Here is a 15043-nt window from a genome sequence, read left to right as displayed (position 1 = left end):
TCAGTTTTATTTAAGAAAGGACTTGTGTCGCTAAAGTTTCGTCGGAACGAATTTACGGAAAATCAATTAACAAACGGAGATGTAACAGTATATTTCTTGAGAAAATATAGTTTGAATTCAAGTATTGTTACAGTACTACCGTGATAAGTACAGACACATTTAATGTGTTGACTTTTGTCACTGTTATTGCTTAAAATATTGTTACGACAGCGGAAGTCACGTGACCCTGGTAACACGTAATGAGTATCTAGAAGGTTCCTGAAGGCTCGAGTCTTTGCCAGACGCCCTCTATTTTGTATATATAAGACCGGCAAGAAGTGACGACATAGATAATTGCAGATAGGGAGATATAGAGACAGATAATCGAGTCAAGTGAGCGGTAGTGACTGTAAGTAAAGTGCGTGAATCGTTGTGAATTATAGCGTGTGTTTAAGTTAAAGTGACTGTGGAAATTAAGTGTATTGCAAAGTTGTATTGAGAAATAATAAACTAGTTTTAATTAAAAAAGAACTCGTATCGCCGAAGTTTCTCGGAAAGAAATTTTATGGGAAATTAACAAACGAAAAGAGAAGTGACAATATTATTTTTATTGTTTTTTGGCCTTGAATAGACGAAACTGCTGTCGATAGGGGAGAATGCGGCAAATCAAATAATGTATTGGGCCTCTACGTCACATATTATATTTTCAATTTTACTTTTGGTGAAATCACCCAGTGGCACAGCGGTATGTCTGCGGACTTGCAACGCTAGAAACCGGGTTTCGATACCCGTGGTGGGTAGAGCATAGATATCCCATTGAGTTGCTTTTTGCTTAACTTTAAACAAACAAAAGCTTTTGGTGAAAAGAAAATACTTCTATAATATAATCGTTAACTCTTAACAATATTAACAACTAAAAATCATTCAGTTGAGAATGGACTTGTCTTACTGAAATGATTACATAAAGGTACTTGAATAGGAAGAAATATAATAAAAGAGAAGATTATAATCGTGTGATATTGAAACGTTCGTAAATTTGAACAACTGCACTCATTTTGTTAAATAATGAACATTAAGTTAAAAGATTATTTTAACGTGTTAAAATAAGCGGAATGTTTATTTACGATTTTAATATTTCGAAATGTTCACATTGTCCTCCAATATAACTTAAAAAGAGAGAAATCAAATGATATGAGTTATAATTGGTTAATATATATATATATATATATATATGTGTGTGTGTGTGTTATTATTTTTATTTTTAGATGGCGTAACTGCTTCATCTAAATTCGCCACTAGGGTTAATTTTCGTAGTAGGGTTTCTTGGTTAGTTCTGTAAGTGTAACATCTGTCAATGGCGAACAGAAGAATTAACCAAGAAAGATCGAAAAAATACCATAAAAGACCACCTGAAAATAGAGATCGTCGTCTTCACGGTGGTTAGTGTAGAATTTTAAGTTACTGTTCTCGTATAATACTACTAGTATTAATTTAGTAATATTATTAACTAAATACTAGTGCAAAATTCTCATACATGTGGCTCTTGATTTTGATCTTAATTAATTTTTTCTTAAATCTTATATACCGTCATTCCTTCATGCTTTAATTTTACGAGTAATACTTTAATGTATCATGTATCTATATTGAATTTTGAAAGTTAATGTAAATTGTAAGTCTGTTAAGGTTTACCTAAAGTCCAAAGTACAGAAACGATAATGGGGATGGGTAATATGAAACACTAAAAAATAAATCATTTCATTTATTTTTTACAACATACAGCTTATACTATAGCTGTAAACTTTTATGTTGAAGAATTTGCCTTATTGTAGTGTAAGGGCTGAGTGTAGTTCAGTGGTTAACATGCACAGACTGAATCTGAGGGTTCATGATACACATTACTTTGCCTAATTTTGGGACCATGGGCTATGCTATAACAGTGATGGTTAAATCCATCTGTTTAGTTGGACAAGTAATCTAAGAGTTGATAATGTATTTTGTTGATATATAACTGCCTTCTCTCTAGTTTTACAGTTCAAAATTAGGAATGGCTTAATGAGGATAGCCCATGTGTGGTTTTGTGTAAACATTATAAAACAAAAAATTATAGAATAAAAATTTAAAATCAGTTTTAATGGTTATGTTGCTGTTTTTATAGCAGTTTCTTCAAAATCTAATGTAAAAATCTTATTCTCAGTACTAGTACTGTGATGTTCAAATGACAATGTAGAAAACTAGTCCAATGTTATTTACTATTTTCAGTCTTTGGCCAGTACGCTTTAGGTCATTGTGTAAGACTGATGCAACTTGTAAGAGATACTGGGCTAAGTGTTGCACATGTTTGTTATACTGAGCATGTGTAAAGATGCTAGATTTATGTTGAAAATGGTAGCTACATTCTGTTTTTCAAGTAGGAGAAAGTTCCTCTTTTCTCTTGCTTACCAGCACAATAAAAATCTTGATTATTAAATTTTTTAAGTGAAAGTTTTGCTGTATAAAGTACATTTTTGGTTTCCTTTAAAAAAATATCTAAATTTTAATTTCAAATACTAAGTCAGTACTTACTCATTTCAACAAATATCACCATTATGTAACCTCAGACACATAAATAACATGTTTTGAAAAATGTGTGTAGTAAGTTAAATATGTGGTGTTATCACGTATGTTGTCTCAATAATCATTATTTTCATCTTGAGATTATGATTTCCAAAAAAATGTCCCATTAATTCATATTATTCATAAAAAATATAATGATGTTTATATCTGTTGAAAGGCTCCATTTGAAACTGCAGAAAAATAACATGTTAATATTTTAAATGAATTTATACAATTTGGTTTAAAATTTAGTTCACTTTAGCTAACTGAAAGTACAAAAATTTTACAAAATAAATGGGTAAATGTGGTAGAAAATTTAAAAGAAGTGTTAAAATTGGAATTTATACATTTGTGTCATGTTATGGAATTTCAGAAAAGTAAGATTATTGGCTTTTGCAACATATTTGCTTTGATTTGTCAAGCTAATAGAATAATACAATTATGCCTTATGATGCCAGAGGATATATTTTTTAATATCTAAATATGATATGTAGTGTAGTTTATATTTAGTTATTGCGTGTCAGATAAATAAAGTAATTATAGCTTGAGTTTGGTAACTTGTATATATATTAAAGAATGTGTGTAATGTATATTTATTGTCGTATTTGACCATACAATGTTTTTAAATCATCACAAATATATTTTATAATTAGTAATAACCGAAGATTTCGAACTGTATTGAGGATGACGTCAACATCAATAAGTTGGACAAATACTTTTAATTATAGTAAGTGCAAGGAAATGATTTTGGGGTTCCATAATTAGAATCACATGTTTAATATAGATGGAAACCTAATCAGTAGCATGACTGAAAGAAAAGGATTTTAGCATAGTGATGGATAAATCACTCCAGCTATTGAAGCAATGCTCTGTTGCTATTAGTAAAGCTAATTGGGTTTTAAGATGTACTTACATATTTAATGAGAGATAGATACCTCTACATACAAATCATTAGTTAGGCCTCACTTGGAATACTGTGAACAGTTTGGGTATCACTATCTAAGAAAGGATATTAACTTATTGTAAAGGGTTCAGAAGAGAGATATTGGATGATTCCAGGGATGGAAGGGTTCAGGGACCAACAATAACTGACTCTTTGGTGCTTCTACTTCAGACAGACCAATAACAGCTTCAGAAGACTTATTTGAATTTCTAATGTTACTTTAAGGTTAAGAGCAAGTCCGAATTAAGAATATTTAATTTTGTAGTATAACAATGGCTTATTTCCATGTATTAATGGCATGTGCAGGCAGAATGTTGTATGTGTTCACATTGCATAATCATAGGCTGTCAGTACCATAACTACATTTGAAATTCCTGATCTCTCAGCCAATCAGAGACAAGTATTTTATTCTACCCAATATTGTGATGCATTCCAAACAGTACAGTTGTCACTCAAATGAAGAAGCAATGTATAATGTTGACCTTTTTTGCTAATTTTTTCAAACAACTGTGTTAAATGCTCAATATTCCTTTTTGGTACATTGAAATGAAAGTTTATTTTCAAAGTAATTATTATCCTCTTTCTAAAGTGGTGCTCTGATTCTAACCATAGTTTCAGATTGCTGAACCTTAAGTTTGAGTTCTTGAATTTTATCTTAGATTTCTTTTTGAACTGCTGACCATGGTTTGAGGAACAATGTATTAATTGATTAGCAAGTTCTACTAATTGCCCAGCTCTAGTTACCTTATGGATATTTCTTTTCCTTAGCATATTATCCACTTGTTAGAAGATTAAAAACTGATTTCTACTTATGCAATGCATAAGAGGTAAACCAAAGTACTGATGGTTATTTTCTTGGAATTGGTAGGGAAGGAGGGCATGCACACAGAATTTTGTTAGTTTTTTTGTAAGAGTGTTTCTCATCATTTGGCCTATAAGATATTCCATTTCACATTTTGTATATGAATTTGACAACTTTGGAAAAATGGAATTTCTTAATATTACTGGAACATTGATGAAACTCACATTAGTTAAAACACCTACAGAGAGGACAGTTTAAGTTATGAGGTTAAAACACCTACAGAGAGGACAGTTCAAGTTATGAGGTTAAAACACCTACAGAGAGGACAGTTTAAGTTATGCAGTTAAAATGCCCACAGAGGACAGTTTAAGTTATGCAGTTGAAATGCCTACAGGGGACAATTTAAGTTATGCAGTTAAAACACTTACAGAGGACAATTTAAGTTATGCAATTAAAACACCTCTACTTTAGTTACATAAATAAATGATAAATTATATAATGATCAGGACAAGGGTTGACTGATTGAATCCTGGTAAAGTAGTCTAGTTGGTGTTAGAACAACTAGTGTTGGCAGCCAGGCTGTGCAATGTTTGGACAAAAATATTCATGTGCTGTACATTTGGGTGAGAAGAAACTGAAATAATGCCACTTTCAGAAAGTAGAAACCTCTAAAAGTTCAATTTCAAATTCACTTGGATAGTTATTATTAGAACAAAACTGGGTGAGGTAAAATAAGGAATTTTTTCATTAGACCACCATTTTGTTTTCTTTTGTATTAGAAAATATGTATGGTATAATCTAGGCTACCTAATATGTTTAGTTAAAACTGTGTCTAGTATATTAAAGTTATAAAAAAAAAAAACTTTTCCATCACTCAACCGAATCCACTGTAGTGCTAGCAGCAGCATACAAAATATTTCCATCAGTGACTCGTTTCTTGCTCCTGATTTTATGGTTTACCTCTAATAACTTTTTTTCTACATTCAAGGGTCCAGTTTTAATGATCCCAAAAAGAAAAAAATAATTCATGAGTATAAAAAACTACTTCGGAAAGAACAACACAAGCAACCGACAACGAACTACCAAACCAGTGACTGCAAAAATGAGAATAGTCATGGGTAAGTGTATATCTTGATTTACAGTTTGAATGTGCGTGCGCGTACATTGACAAGAAAGGAGGGAAAGCTTTACAGTAATATTTAAAATTTTTAGCTGTGTGGTACTTGAAGTTTTAATTTGTCAAGAGACAATCCTGTACAAAATCTTAATTCTACATATACAACTCCACTTAATATCACCTGGCATTTGCACTCCTGCCTAAAAGCAATAATATTGTATTGAACTGGCTATATATATATATATATATAGACAACTGAGGACGAAAATCCCCCCAATACTTGAAAAACAATTTTCTTTACAACACCATTACATAATTTGTGGAATTTAAGTCGTATGATCAGTATCTTAACCACCTCTTTGCTTCATCGTCAGATTCTGGCTCAAACAGCTTTCTTCAACCTGATCAACACCATATCTGCTTTCTTTTCCCAGCCTTTGGATAGTGGTTGTATCCTCATGTTCAACCTTGAAGTGATATGTGTAAAGGAATCGGCATTAATATAATCTACTTGAGTACACAATAAACAGTGAGAAGTGAGTGTGCTTATTGGTTTATATTGTATTTCAGACTGCTTCTACAGTATTCTATAGGGCTGGATTCGTAGGTCCTAGGCACTCGTATATCGTTCATCACATATGTGCTATACATACTAAGCTATATTGGTGTGGATGTATCTCTTCCTAAACGAATTTTAAAGTTTTGTTATGCCATATCTTCAACACTTTTTGTTACAGCATATAACTATTTGAATAAATTTTGTAGGCCCAGTGTGCCTAATGGATAAACCGACTCTGACCCCAAGTGGTATAAAGAAGTAGAAACAAGAACCTAAATACATGGGGATGGAATGATACAGGTTTGTAGGTTATAATAATGAGGAAGGTACTGTGTGTCACAGCTTCCCTGGCTTAACCTGTGTTGAATAAGACAGATTTGAAGTGGAGTTTAATGCAAATTGAGGGTCGAGAACTGACAATTTTCTGTGTGGTATATGTATTAAGTTCAGGGTAAAGCTCTATATATAATAATTACGATGCAATGAAACACAATTATGGTAACTTTTACTTAAAATAAAAGTTATGAAATATTTCTGAAAAAAAATCTGTTTGTTACTTTAATCTCGGACACGGTGAATAACGATTGCATTTTTCGCTAATTTGTTAGTCAGTTATTTCAACACCAAGAAAACTAAAAACCTTTAATCTGATGCCAAACATAAGTTAATAAAAACTGAATCGTTACATGTGGCTTGTGTTTGTGTATGCATAGAGAGTTTTACAGTATAATCACATCTTGGAAAAGATTAACAAATTAAGTATCTTATTTTAACTAATTAGCAAGTAGAAAAATTCTTTGGATCTCTAAGTAAGTAAAAATTTATAATAGGATTACTCTAAATTACATTAGGTAGTAATTTGTCTCAAAAGTTCATTAATTTCCATCATGGTGCAGGTTTTGAATACTGGTCTGACAACCAGGTTTCAATACTATGTAGCTTTAGTTTAAGATGAGATGTGCTTGTTCTTTGACTCCACACGATTTTGCACTTCATCCAAGCTGCTGGGATTGTAATTAGGGAATATTAAGTTAATGCTATAGGAATATTTATCTCCACAATTTAAAACTTGTTTACTGTTGGATGTACAGTGTATAGTATTTATGTTTACAAAGTTTCACCAGGTTAACCTTGCTTCATTACGTACAACAACTAACCTAACCTCCTTCCAGTTGTTGTACCTGGTGAAAACTTTTAACCGCAGATATTATACTCTGTATATTCAACAGTAAACAAGTTTTTAGGTAACAAGGTACTTCCTTTAATTATTTACTCTCTACAGCAATATTTCACAGTTCTACAGGCAGTGAGAAAATGTAAAGATTAATTCTAATGATGCAGTTGTTCAATAGGAGTTTTTTTAAGGTGAAGAAGACATGAAATACATTAATTTTCAACCTGTCATATATTAGTTATGTTATTTTTTATAGATCTATGAAACAATCGGGAAGGACTACTTTTCACAGAGCTTTGAAGGAGTATGAGAAAAAGCAATCTGAGAAAAAACTTCAGCAACAAGAGCAGCAACGAATTGAGCTTGAAAGGAACAAAGCTTTGCAACGGTACCAACAGAAGAAAAAAGATCGTTTTAAAAAATTAAGTAAGAAGACTGGAAAAGGACAACCTGTGATGAAAGAAAGAATCATGCTGTTACTAGAGAAAATCCAATAAATTATTTCAAACCATCAGTGTCCTGCACATGGTGACTAAAATCCATTATTTCTGTGTTACAAAGACAATGACTTCAAAAAGTTAACAAGTAAGAACTACAAAAAAACATTCAAAAGAAGTTATTTTAACTTTGCTTAATAATTACCTTTGTTCAATATATGAATAACATAGATTTGATAAATACATATACGTTGGTAGCAGAAAGAAATGTTTCAGCATAACAAGAACAAGTAAGTATTTCCCATTATCCATGGATGTGATCTTTTGTTTTAGACCACCATAATAATAACATGTGGCTAGCTAGTGGGTTCTAATGTTTAACCAGAGTTAAACTATGGTTTTTACCCTTAAATGAAGATATAGTCTAAAGATGCTTTGCGGGCCTTATGGCATAACCAGGTTTCATTCCCCTGGGCAATTGCCCCCCTAAAAGTTATGAAATATTTCAGAAAAAAATTTTTTGTTTATACTCTAATCTTGGACATAATGAATCATAATTGTATTTTTTGGTCAATCATTTCAACACCAAGAAAATAAAAACCTTTAATTTGATGCCAAACGTAGCAAGTTAATAAAAACTGAATTTTTGTGCACCATTTTCTTTTATATCTTAAAGAAAACATGTCTTACATTCTTGAGCATCATAACAAATTACCAAACACAGACTGTATTCAGGGTGGGGGTGGATCCATCATTTTCAATGTATTACCAGACAAACAATTTAGCATTCCTAATGGAACACCAGCGTTTATATGAAAAATAATTAGAATCAATCCTAGCCAATCATCGAAAACAGTCCTTCTTGGGACTTCCCTGAAGATGGTAGCAGATAGCAGGCAGAACTGAGAATTACACACAAGTTAGAAATTAGTATCTAGAATTAAAAAAGTAACTAACTAACAATTAGATTTAGGTGACAATATAGGCTACTAACTGTGACAAGATTGATATCCAATCCCCACAATCTTACTATAGACACTTAGTAAAACATCATTTATTTGACTTCTTGTAAAAATATACCCTTGTTTGGCTTATTTCATATTGTAGTAACACTTTTCTCCATAATAATGTTAACCCATTACAAAAATGATGAATAATTAATAACAGTAAAACTTGTACGATCAGCATTCACCCAACATGCCATCCAATACTTATCACAGTCATAAAACACAAGATGTTTAGAACTTATGTTAAAGCTGACAACAGACTGAACCTCCACTACAATGGCTACAGGAATTTCATAAAATCACTTAATGTACATTACAGGAAGCAAAGAATATTATGACAACATGTCACAGGTTTAATATTCAAAAGTATGTAAACAGAAGAAATTTTATTTTCAGACATGCTGTACAGATATGTAGGTTTAAAAATAAGATATTACATATTTTATAAAATTACAGAAAAATCTGGTGGGTGTTTTTTGACAACGTGTAACAAAAAAAGTATTGTGTATCAAGATCTTTAAAAGTTACCACAAATGAACTAAATTCATCTTATAAGGAAGCATGTTGAACTCGACGGTATTAACTGCAGGGATTGAAATATTACATTCCCGAGGAATTTCATCTTTTTAGTTGGGAATGTACGGTCCATCCATATTTCTTTTGTTATGACCAATGAAAGTGAACATATTGCATAGATTAAATAAAATAAAAAACAATTCATGGGGAAATATAACTTTACACGAAGGAATGTAATCTTCCCAATGGCTTTCCCTTGAGTGAATTTAATTTCATTATTTCTACCCCTGAACTGTATACTTTACACTTTTATAGAGTCACGAGTCATGATAGCTTAAGAAATAAAAAGCACTAATGACTCAGAAGTAACTTGTAACAGTTTATTTCTAATTACTGATGCAAGAATGACTATAGTTTGAAAAACATATTACAAAGATGTGTCTTTAAGTAAAAAAAAAAAAAAAGGTTGGAATTAAAACATGTGAATGAGTAATATTTTCATTGTGGACTAATACGTTTATTAGTTATAAACATCTGAAAAGGGGCAATGAAGAAATACCCGTAAAGCAAGTTATTTAACAAATAATATTTCTTCATAAGTAATCTGCTTATACAAACAAACAGTTGTCATATTACAATTATTTTTTCTCAGCATCAGAATTGTGGGATGTGAAAAATTTGTAGAAACCAGAAAAAAAAACAACAAATCACACAATTTGTCTACTACACAGTATGGACAAACATATTAGTAACATTATTTATTGTTCAAAACCTGCAAGTCAAAAGTATAATCCTACTTAGCACTTTTAGATCGGTCATGGCTATTTGGGGGTCAACCAGAGGCTCCCCTGCATCCTGAAATGTTTTTTGTATAGCTAAATTTTATCCACATGCATTATTTTTGGCTTGTAACTAGCAAACAGGTGTCTTGAGGGAGTTTGAATAGCACATGTGTAGCTTGCAGCTTAGTTGAAGTTATTCACTCTGTTCTAGATGCTTGTTTTGCACTCTCATTTTGAAAGAAGAAATAAACATTTCAAACCAAAAGGAATTAATCTTTTTTAATGTTTAACTTTTAAATTAAAAAGATATTTCTTACAAACAAAATGCACCAAGTACCAAATTTTCAATACAACCATTTTTAAAAGATTTTATAATCAAAAGCTTTCAATACTGCCATTGAAGCTTAAATTTGTTGTTACAGTTAGTGATGTGAGAGAAATCTTTCACTACTTGTGTGTCAATGAGAAAAGAATCTTCATTTAAGCACCACCAAAACATAGAAATATAAAATGTTTTTTTCATAGTTAAGCACAAAGCTACACAATGAGCTATCCGTGTTGTGTCCACCACCAGTATTGAAACCTGGTTTTTAGCATTATAAGTCTTCAGACTTACCACTGTGCCATTAGGAAGCAACATAAAATGAATAAGATTGCCAAACGGCAAAAGTTTTTTTGAATTTGAAATAATCTAAATAAGTTGTGTTTTTTATATTTCATTTTTCAATATATCTTTACCAGTATATTTATTTCTTAGTTACCCAAATTAATAATGAAGATGTTTCTGTATCACACTTAATAACTTTACAGAATATTTGGAAGCAGTAAATCCTATTGTAAAATATTTATATAATGCATGGCAACTACACTTACATATATGTTAAGCATTATGTAATTTTATTTATTTATGGTTATTAAATATCATACCATTTTTTTAAGTTGTCGTTATGCTCTTGATAACATGATGTGTGGTATTTTATAACTTATTGTAGGTTACAGTTGGAGATTCTGGTATCACTACTGGCATAAGTCTGATACTCAGTGGTGTACGATTGGTAAACACCATGGTTAGGTGATTGAAGTTTGGAGATGGCTTGAATGGTTAATGAAAGAACCTATTACAAATTATGGTGATCACAAAAGCTTGTCGAAACATTATATATTTGTAATAGTTTCTTTCCTTACCTATTCAAACCATCTCCAAACTTTATTTTCTAAAATGTGGGTTCTTTGTCATCACAATCGAAACTCTGATACGACTAGGTATTGCTTATGTTTGTGTGGTTATTGTTTGTACATGATTAATTATTGGTTACCCTTAGCTTCATATTCACTTGTAAGTATCTCCCCACCAAGCATTTTGGAAGTCATAACCTTTTAACAGTGCTATAAATTGTGGTAACTACAAATCTGGGGTATAACTCCTCCAGCAAAAGAAGGTACTATGCACCCTTTCCCCACCCCTCTCTTCCACAATTAATGAACTTAAGGAATATGTTTCATACATGAATGTGAAATGATGGTTAAAAAGTGTTTCATTTCTACTTATAAAGTATACATAAATATGTTTTTCCAAGTTTTATACTACACGTGATATGCTGTCTCCAATATCTTACGTCTTGCACTGTGGTAATTACCTGTTCTCATCGATGCACTATTGCACAGTTTCATAATACACAACTTGGCTGTTCTCTAACTCAATTCTTGGTAAAGCAACTTCCAAATCACCAGACTGCTTCATGACTTGCAGGTGTCAATATTTCTGCCACATCCTTCATGACTTGCAGGTGTCAATATTTCTGCCACATCCTTCATGACTTGCAGGTGTCAATATTTCTGCCACATCCTTCATGACTTGCAGGTGTCAATATTTCTGCCACTGCCTTCATGACTGCAGGTGTCAATATTTCTGCCACAGCTTTCAAATCTTCTTGGCTTAGAACAATATTCCTACATTCTATTTACTTTTCTACCTTATCCTCATTCTTGTCATCTGAGCCCAGCACAAGCACCAAGTACTCCACTTCTTCCTTGGCTGAACTAAGACAGACAATAAAAGTGACATCATACTGATTATGAATGTGCTTAAATTAAACACTGTAATATGAGTTTGTAGAGGTACAGTCAAACACCACTTACAATATGTATGGTTGGTTGACTCGTTACACTACAACATATATTTTAAAGTTCTAACTGACAAGTAATTCACACAGTAGCTTTTCGTTAAGCTACAGCCAGATCAAGTAATAAAATACATGTGATAAACTACCTAAGCGCAAGCTATCCCACCATGGGGCAATGGGATGTTGACCATAGTGTTAGACAATCCAGCTACCAAGACAGATCCTTGTAAAGAAAAGATGGTAGCATCACAAAAGGGGAGAGAGGATCAAGAGAGATTTTCCACTGGTCACTCAAAGTCTGTTGAAGAAGCCTCATGCAAACCCAGCCTATATGTGCAAGATGTCCAAGAGATACAAGACAGGCAACAGTTGAGGTGACTAGACATTCCATGTTCTCTGAACTGTGTCCAACATCTCAACATCATTTTTTATATAAGGTGACTGCAACTGAATGCAATATTCCAACCAAGGTCTAACCAGTGCCTTGCAGAATGAACTGATTACCTCTTTCAGTTTTCCTGAACAATCTTCATATACTACAATAACAAGCCTAAAGTGTTGCTTTCAAAAGGCAAAGAAGGTTTTAAACTATATAAAAACTAAATTAGAAAGAGAATTAACCTACACATCAAAATGCCACACACGAGGTTAATGACCACACCCCAAGCTTACCATAACATTAAACAAAGAATTAAAAGCTACTCTTCACCCTAAGGAGCATTTCTCTCTATCATTTAACAAGTTTTTAAGTTTACTAAATAGAAACAGCAATTTTTACCACTTTGGAAACGTTGAGTTTAAGAATATTAATAACTAACATGTTAAATTTGTTTTACCCTTCACAATACTCTGTTAATGTTTAACTATATGCATATATATGAACAAGGGACTTACATTTACCAAATATCTGTAAAGTCCACGTACCTGGAAAGACATTTCTCACTTGACCCAACACTGTTTAGTCTGATTACTGTAGCAGACCTTTCAGGGATAACAGGAGAAGCATAACCTTTGCAGTTTTTGTTGATGTGGTCACTGAGATTACTCTTTCTAACAATAACTTTTTTACACGATGGACAGTGGTAATGCCTGGATGTTTTACCCTCATGTGGAAGATGACAGATGATTGAATAAAGACCTAAGGTGAAAATAAAAAAAACTCAGATGATAAAGTATATCAGACTTGATACTTAAGTAAAATAAAATCCCCAATCTGTTGTTCTTTTTTTTTTTGCTCAGACCTGAATATTCAGGTACAGTTAAAAATTAATTATAACAAATTTAGTAATAACATCATACACAAATAGAAAAGGTGAGATGTAGCCAATATAATCTATTTATTAGGTAGCATTTCAGACGTAACAGCAAACTGCTGAGTTTGAAATGATACAAAAATATAGTTTGTAAATTACATAACAGCTGTCAAAAGAATTTACATTTAAATAATGACATAGTAATTAATGGATTAAGAATAACAGCAGGTAGAATATTAAAAATATAACACTATCATGTTATGTAAAAAATTTCAATTAGACATAATGGCAGGATTTATTGTTCGAGGAAACATATAAATACAAGTGTTATGAATTTATGTGGTGATGGGAAAAATAAAAGTACACATTTCAATGTGTTAACTTTTCTGAAAGGAGAATTGTTCATTCAATCTCTTCTGGTGGAAAGATCCCTGTTTATAAGTTAGTCAATTTTCTAAATGTTTTTAGTGACATCATTTCTCAAACTGGGGTCCATGAGGATATTCCAGGGGTCAATGAATCGTGTCAGAAAGTTAATAAAAATGTTTAAAAAATAGGATTTATAGACGAAAAAAAATTTCTCATAAAATTAAATTTATATAAAATAAAATGATTTTGGAATATAGCTTCTCATGTTTATGGAATTTGTTTTTACAACAAAAAACATCAATAGGTTTTGGGATACATGAAAACATTTTAACCTAAAGAAGTCCTCGGGTTACTAAAGTTTGAGAACAGCTGACATAGGATGATTTATCTACAATTATTGAGAAACAATTAACATCATGTTCTGAACTATTGAAATGGTGTCTAGAAGAATGGTCTTTATGAATTAACATGCCAGCTATAGATTTTCTGGCAGGAATTACAAAAATCATCAACATTTTTCGTGAGTACTTAAACTTACAGCATTCATCTATAAAGTTTACCTGTTTGATTGCAGAACATGTTAGTTTGCCCTTTCTAGATGCGCTAATTATTCGAGATGCTCAAAGTTTTTCAACATCAATCATCAATATACCAAAAGAAACTATTCTCAGGACAGCTAACCCAGTTTGAATGATTTATTTCTAACATGTCTACAGTCTTGAGCATTTCAAATTTGTTCAACTCATAATATTTTACATTCTGAGGTTGTTTTTCTCCCATGAAATAGTACTGTATAATGGATACTCTATGAAAATCATTGGAAGCTTAACCAAGATATTTGTAGACAAAAAATTTAAAACTTCCATGAAAATGTTCACAGTTGATATATACCCAGTTGTATTGACCATATCCTTCCTAGAAAAACAAAGTTTCATACTTTCTAAAGAACTTAAGTTTTTAATAAGAAAGGTCTTCCCGTAGACCAAACTTAATACTATTTTCAAACCGTTCTTTAAAATGAAACATCTTTTCACAACAAAGGACCAACCATAAATATATGTGTGGTGACAGCAGGGCCACCTACAACTGAAAAACTAAATATTTTCCTATCCACATCCATAAGTACATGGGATTATCACTTAGGTCAGATAACATGTATTTAAGTCCATGCAATTCAGTAATCTGAAATCAGAGACATGAAACTGTACAACTGATAACTCATTTAAGATTTAACATTTATTATGATAGTAATTTTGACCTTGAACTGTTAATAATAAAAAAACTATCCATAAAATAAATCTACCCTGTTTGAAAAGTTATATGGATGAAACAGAGCAAGAAGGATCGTAAGTATAATTGCTTGAATTGTGTCTGATGTAATAACCTCATG

The 15043-nt window shown here is 31.8% G+C and overlaps 2 protein-coding genes and 1 long non-coding RNA gene across 8 annotated transcripts in view; 2 read left to right on the top strand and 1 right to left on the bottom strand.

Annotated features, from left to right (window-relative positions):
* Nucleotides 1-243: 243 nt before the first annotated feature.
* LOC111088031 lies at nt 244-14347 on the top strand. Its single transcript, XR_002612653.1, has 3 exons — nt 244-254; nt 913-921; nt 14056-14347. It is a non-coding gene; the product is annotated as an uncharacterized LOC111088031 (long non-coding RNA).
* On the top strand, nt 1268-8215 carry LOC106468456 (thyroid transcription factor 1-associated protein 26-like). Of its 2 annotated transcripts, none has more exons than XM_013928883.2 (3): nt 1268-1418; nt 5305-5434; nt 7423-8215. In XM_013928883.2, exons 1-3 carry the CDS (start codon nt 1334-1336, stop codon nt 7661-7663), a joined length of 456 nt encoding a protein of 151 aa, XP_013784337.1. In that variant the 5' UTR covers nt 1268-1333; the 3' UTR covers nt 7664-8215. The 2 variants fall into 2 exon arrangements, with proteins under 2 accessions (XP_013784337.1, XP_022252500.1); XM_022396792.1 differs by lacking the exon at nt 1268-1418 and adding an exon at nt 3241-3298.
* The window catches only part of LOC106468452, a 15452-nt gene continuing 8194 nt past the window's right edge, over nt 7786-15043 (bottom strand). For 4 of the 5 annotated variants that reach the window (XR_002612650.1, XR_002612649.1, XR_002612651.1 and 1 more), the window contains 2 exons: nt 12956-13169; nt 7786-11948 (listed from right to left, as the gene is read on the bottom strand). Coding sequence is in view for 1 of the 5 variants with exons in the window: in XM_013928878.2 (XP_013784332.1) it covers nt 11870-11948; nt 12956-13169 (293 nt within the window). In the remaining 4 variants the exon portion in view is untranslated. The remainder of the gene's footprint in view (nt 11949-12955; nt 13170-15043) is intronic. The other variant, XR_002612652.1, reaches the window with a different exon arrangement.

The sequence above is a fragment of the Limulus polyphemus genome, unplaced genomic scaffold (assembly GCF_000517525.1).
Source record: "Limulus polyphemus unplaced genomic scaffold, Limulus_polyphemus-2.1.2 Scaffold3012, whole genome shotgun sequence".
NCBI lineage: Eukaryota > Metazoa > Arthropoda > Merostomata > Xiphosura > Limulidae > Limulus > Limulus polyphemus.
Note: the sequence above shows the minus strand (reverse complement) of the source record. Positions and strands in the feature narration are given on the sequence as shown.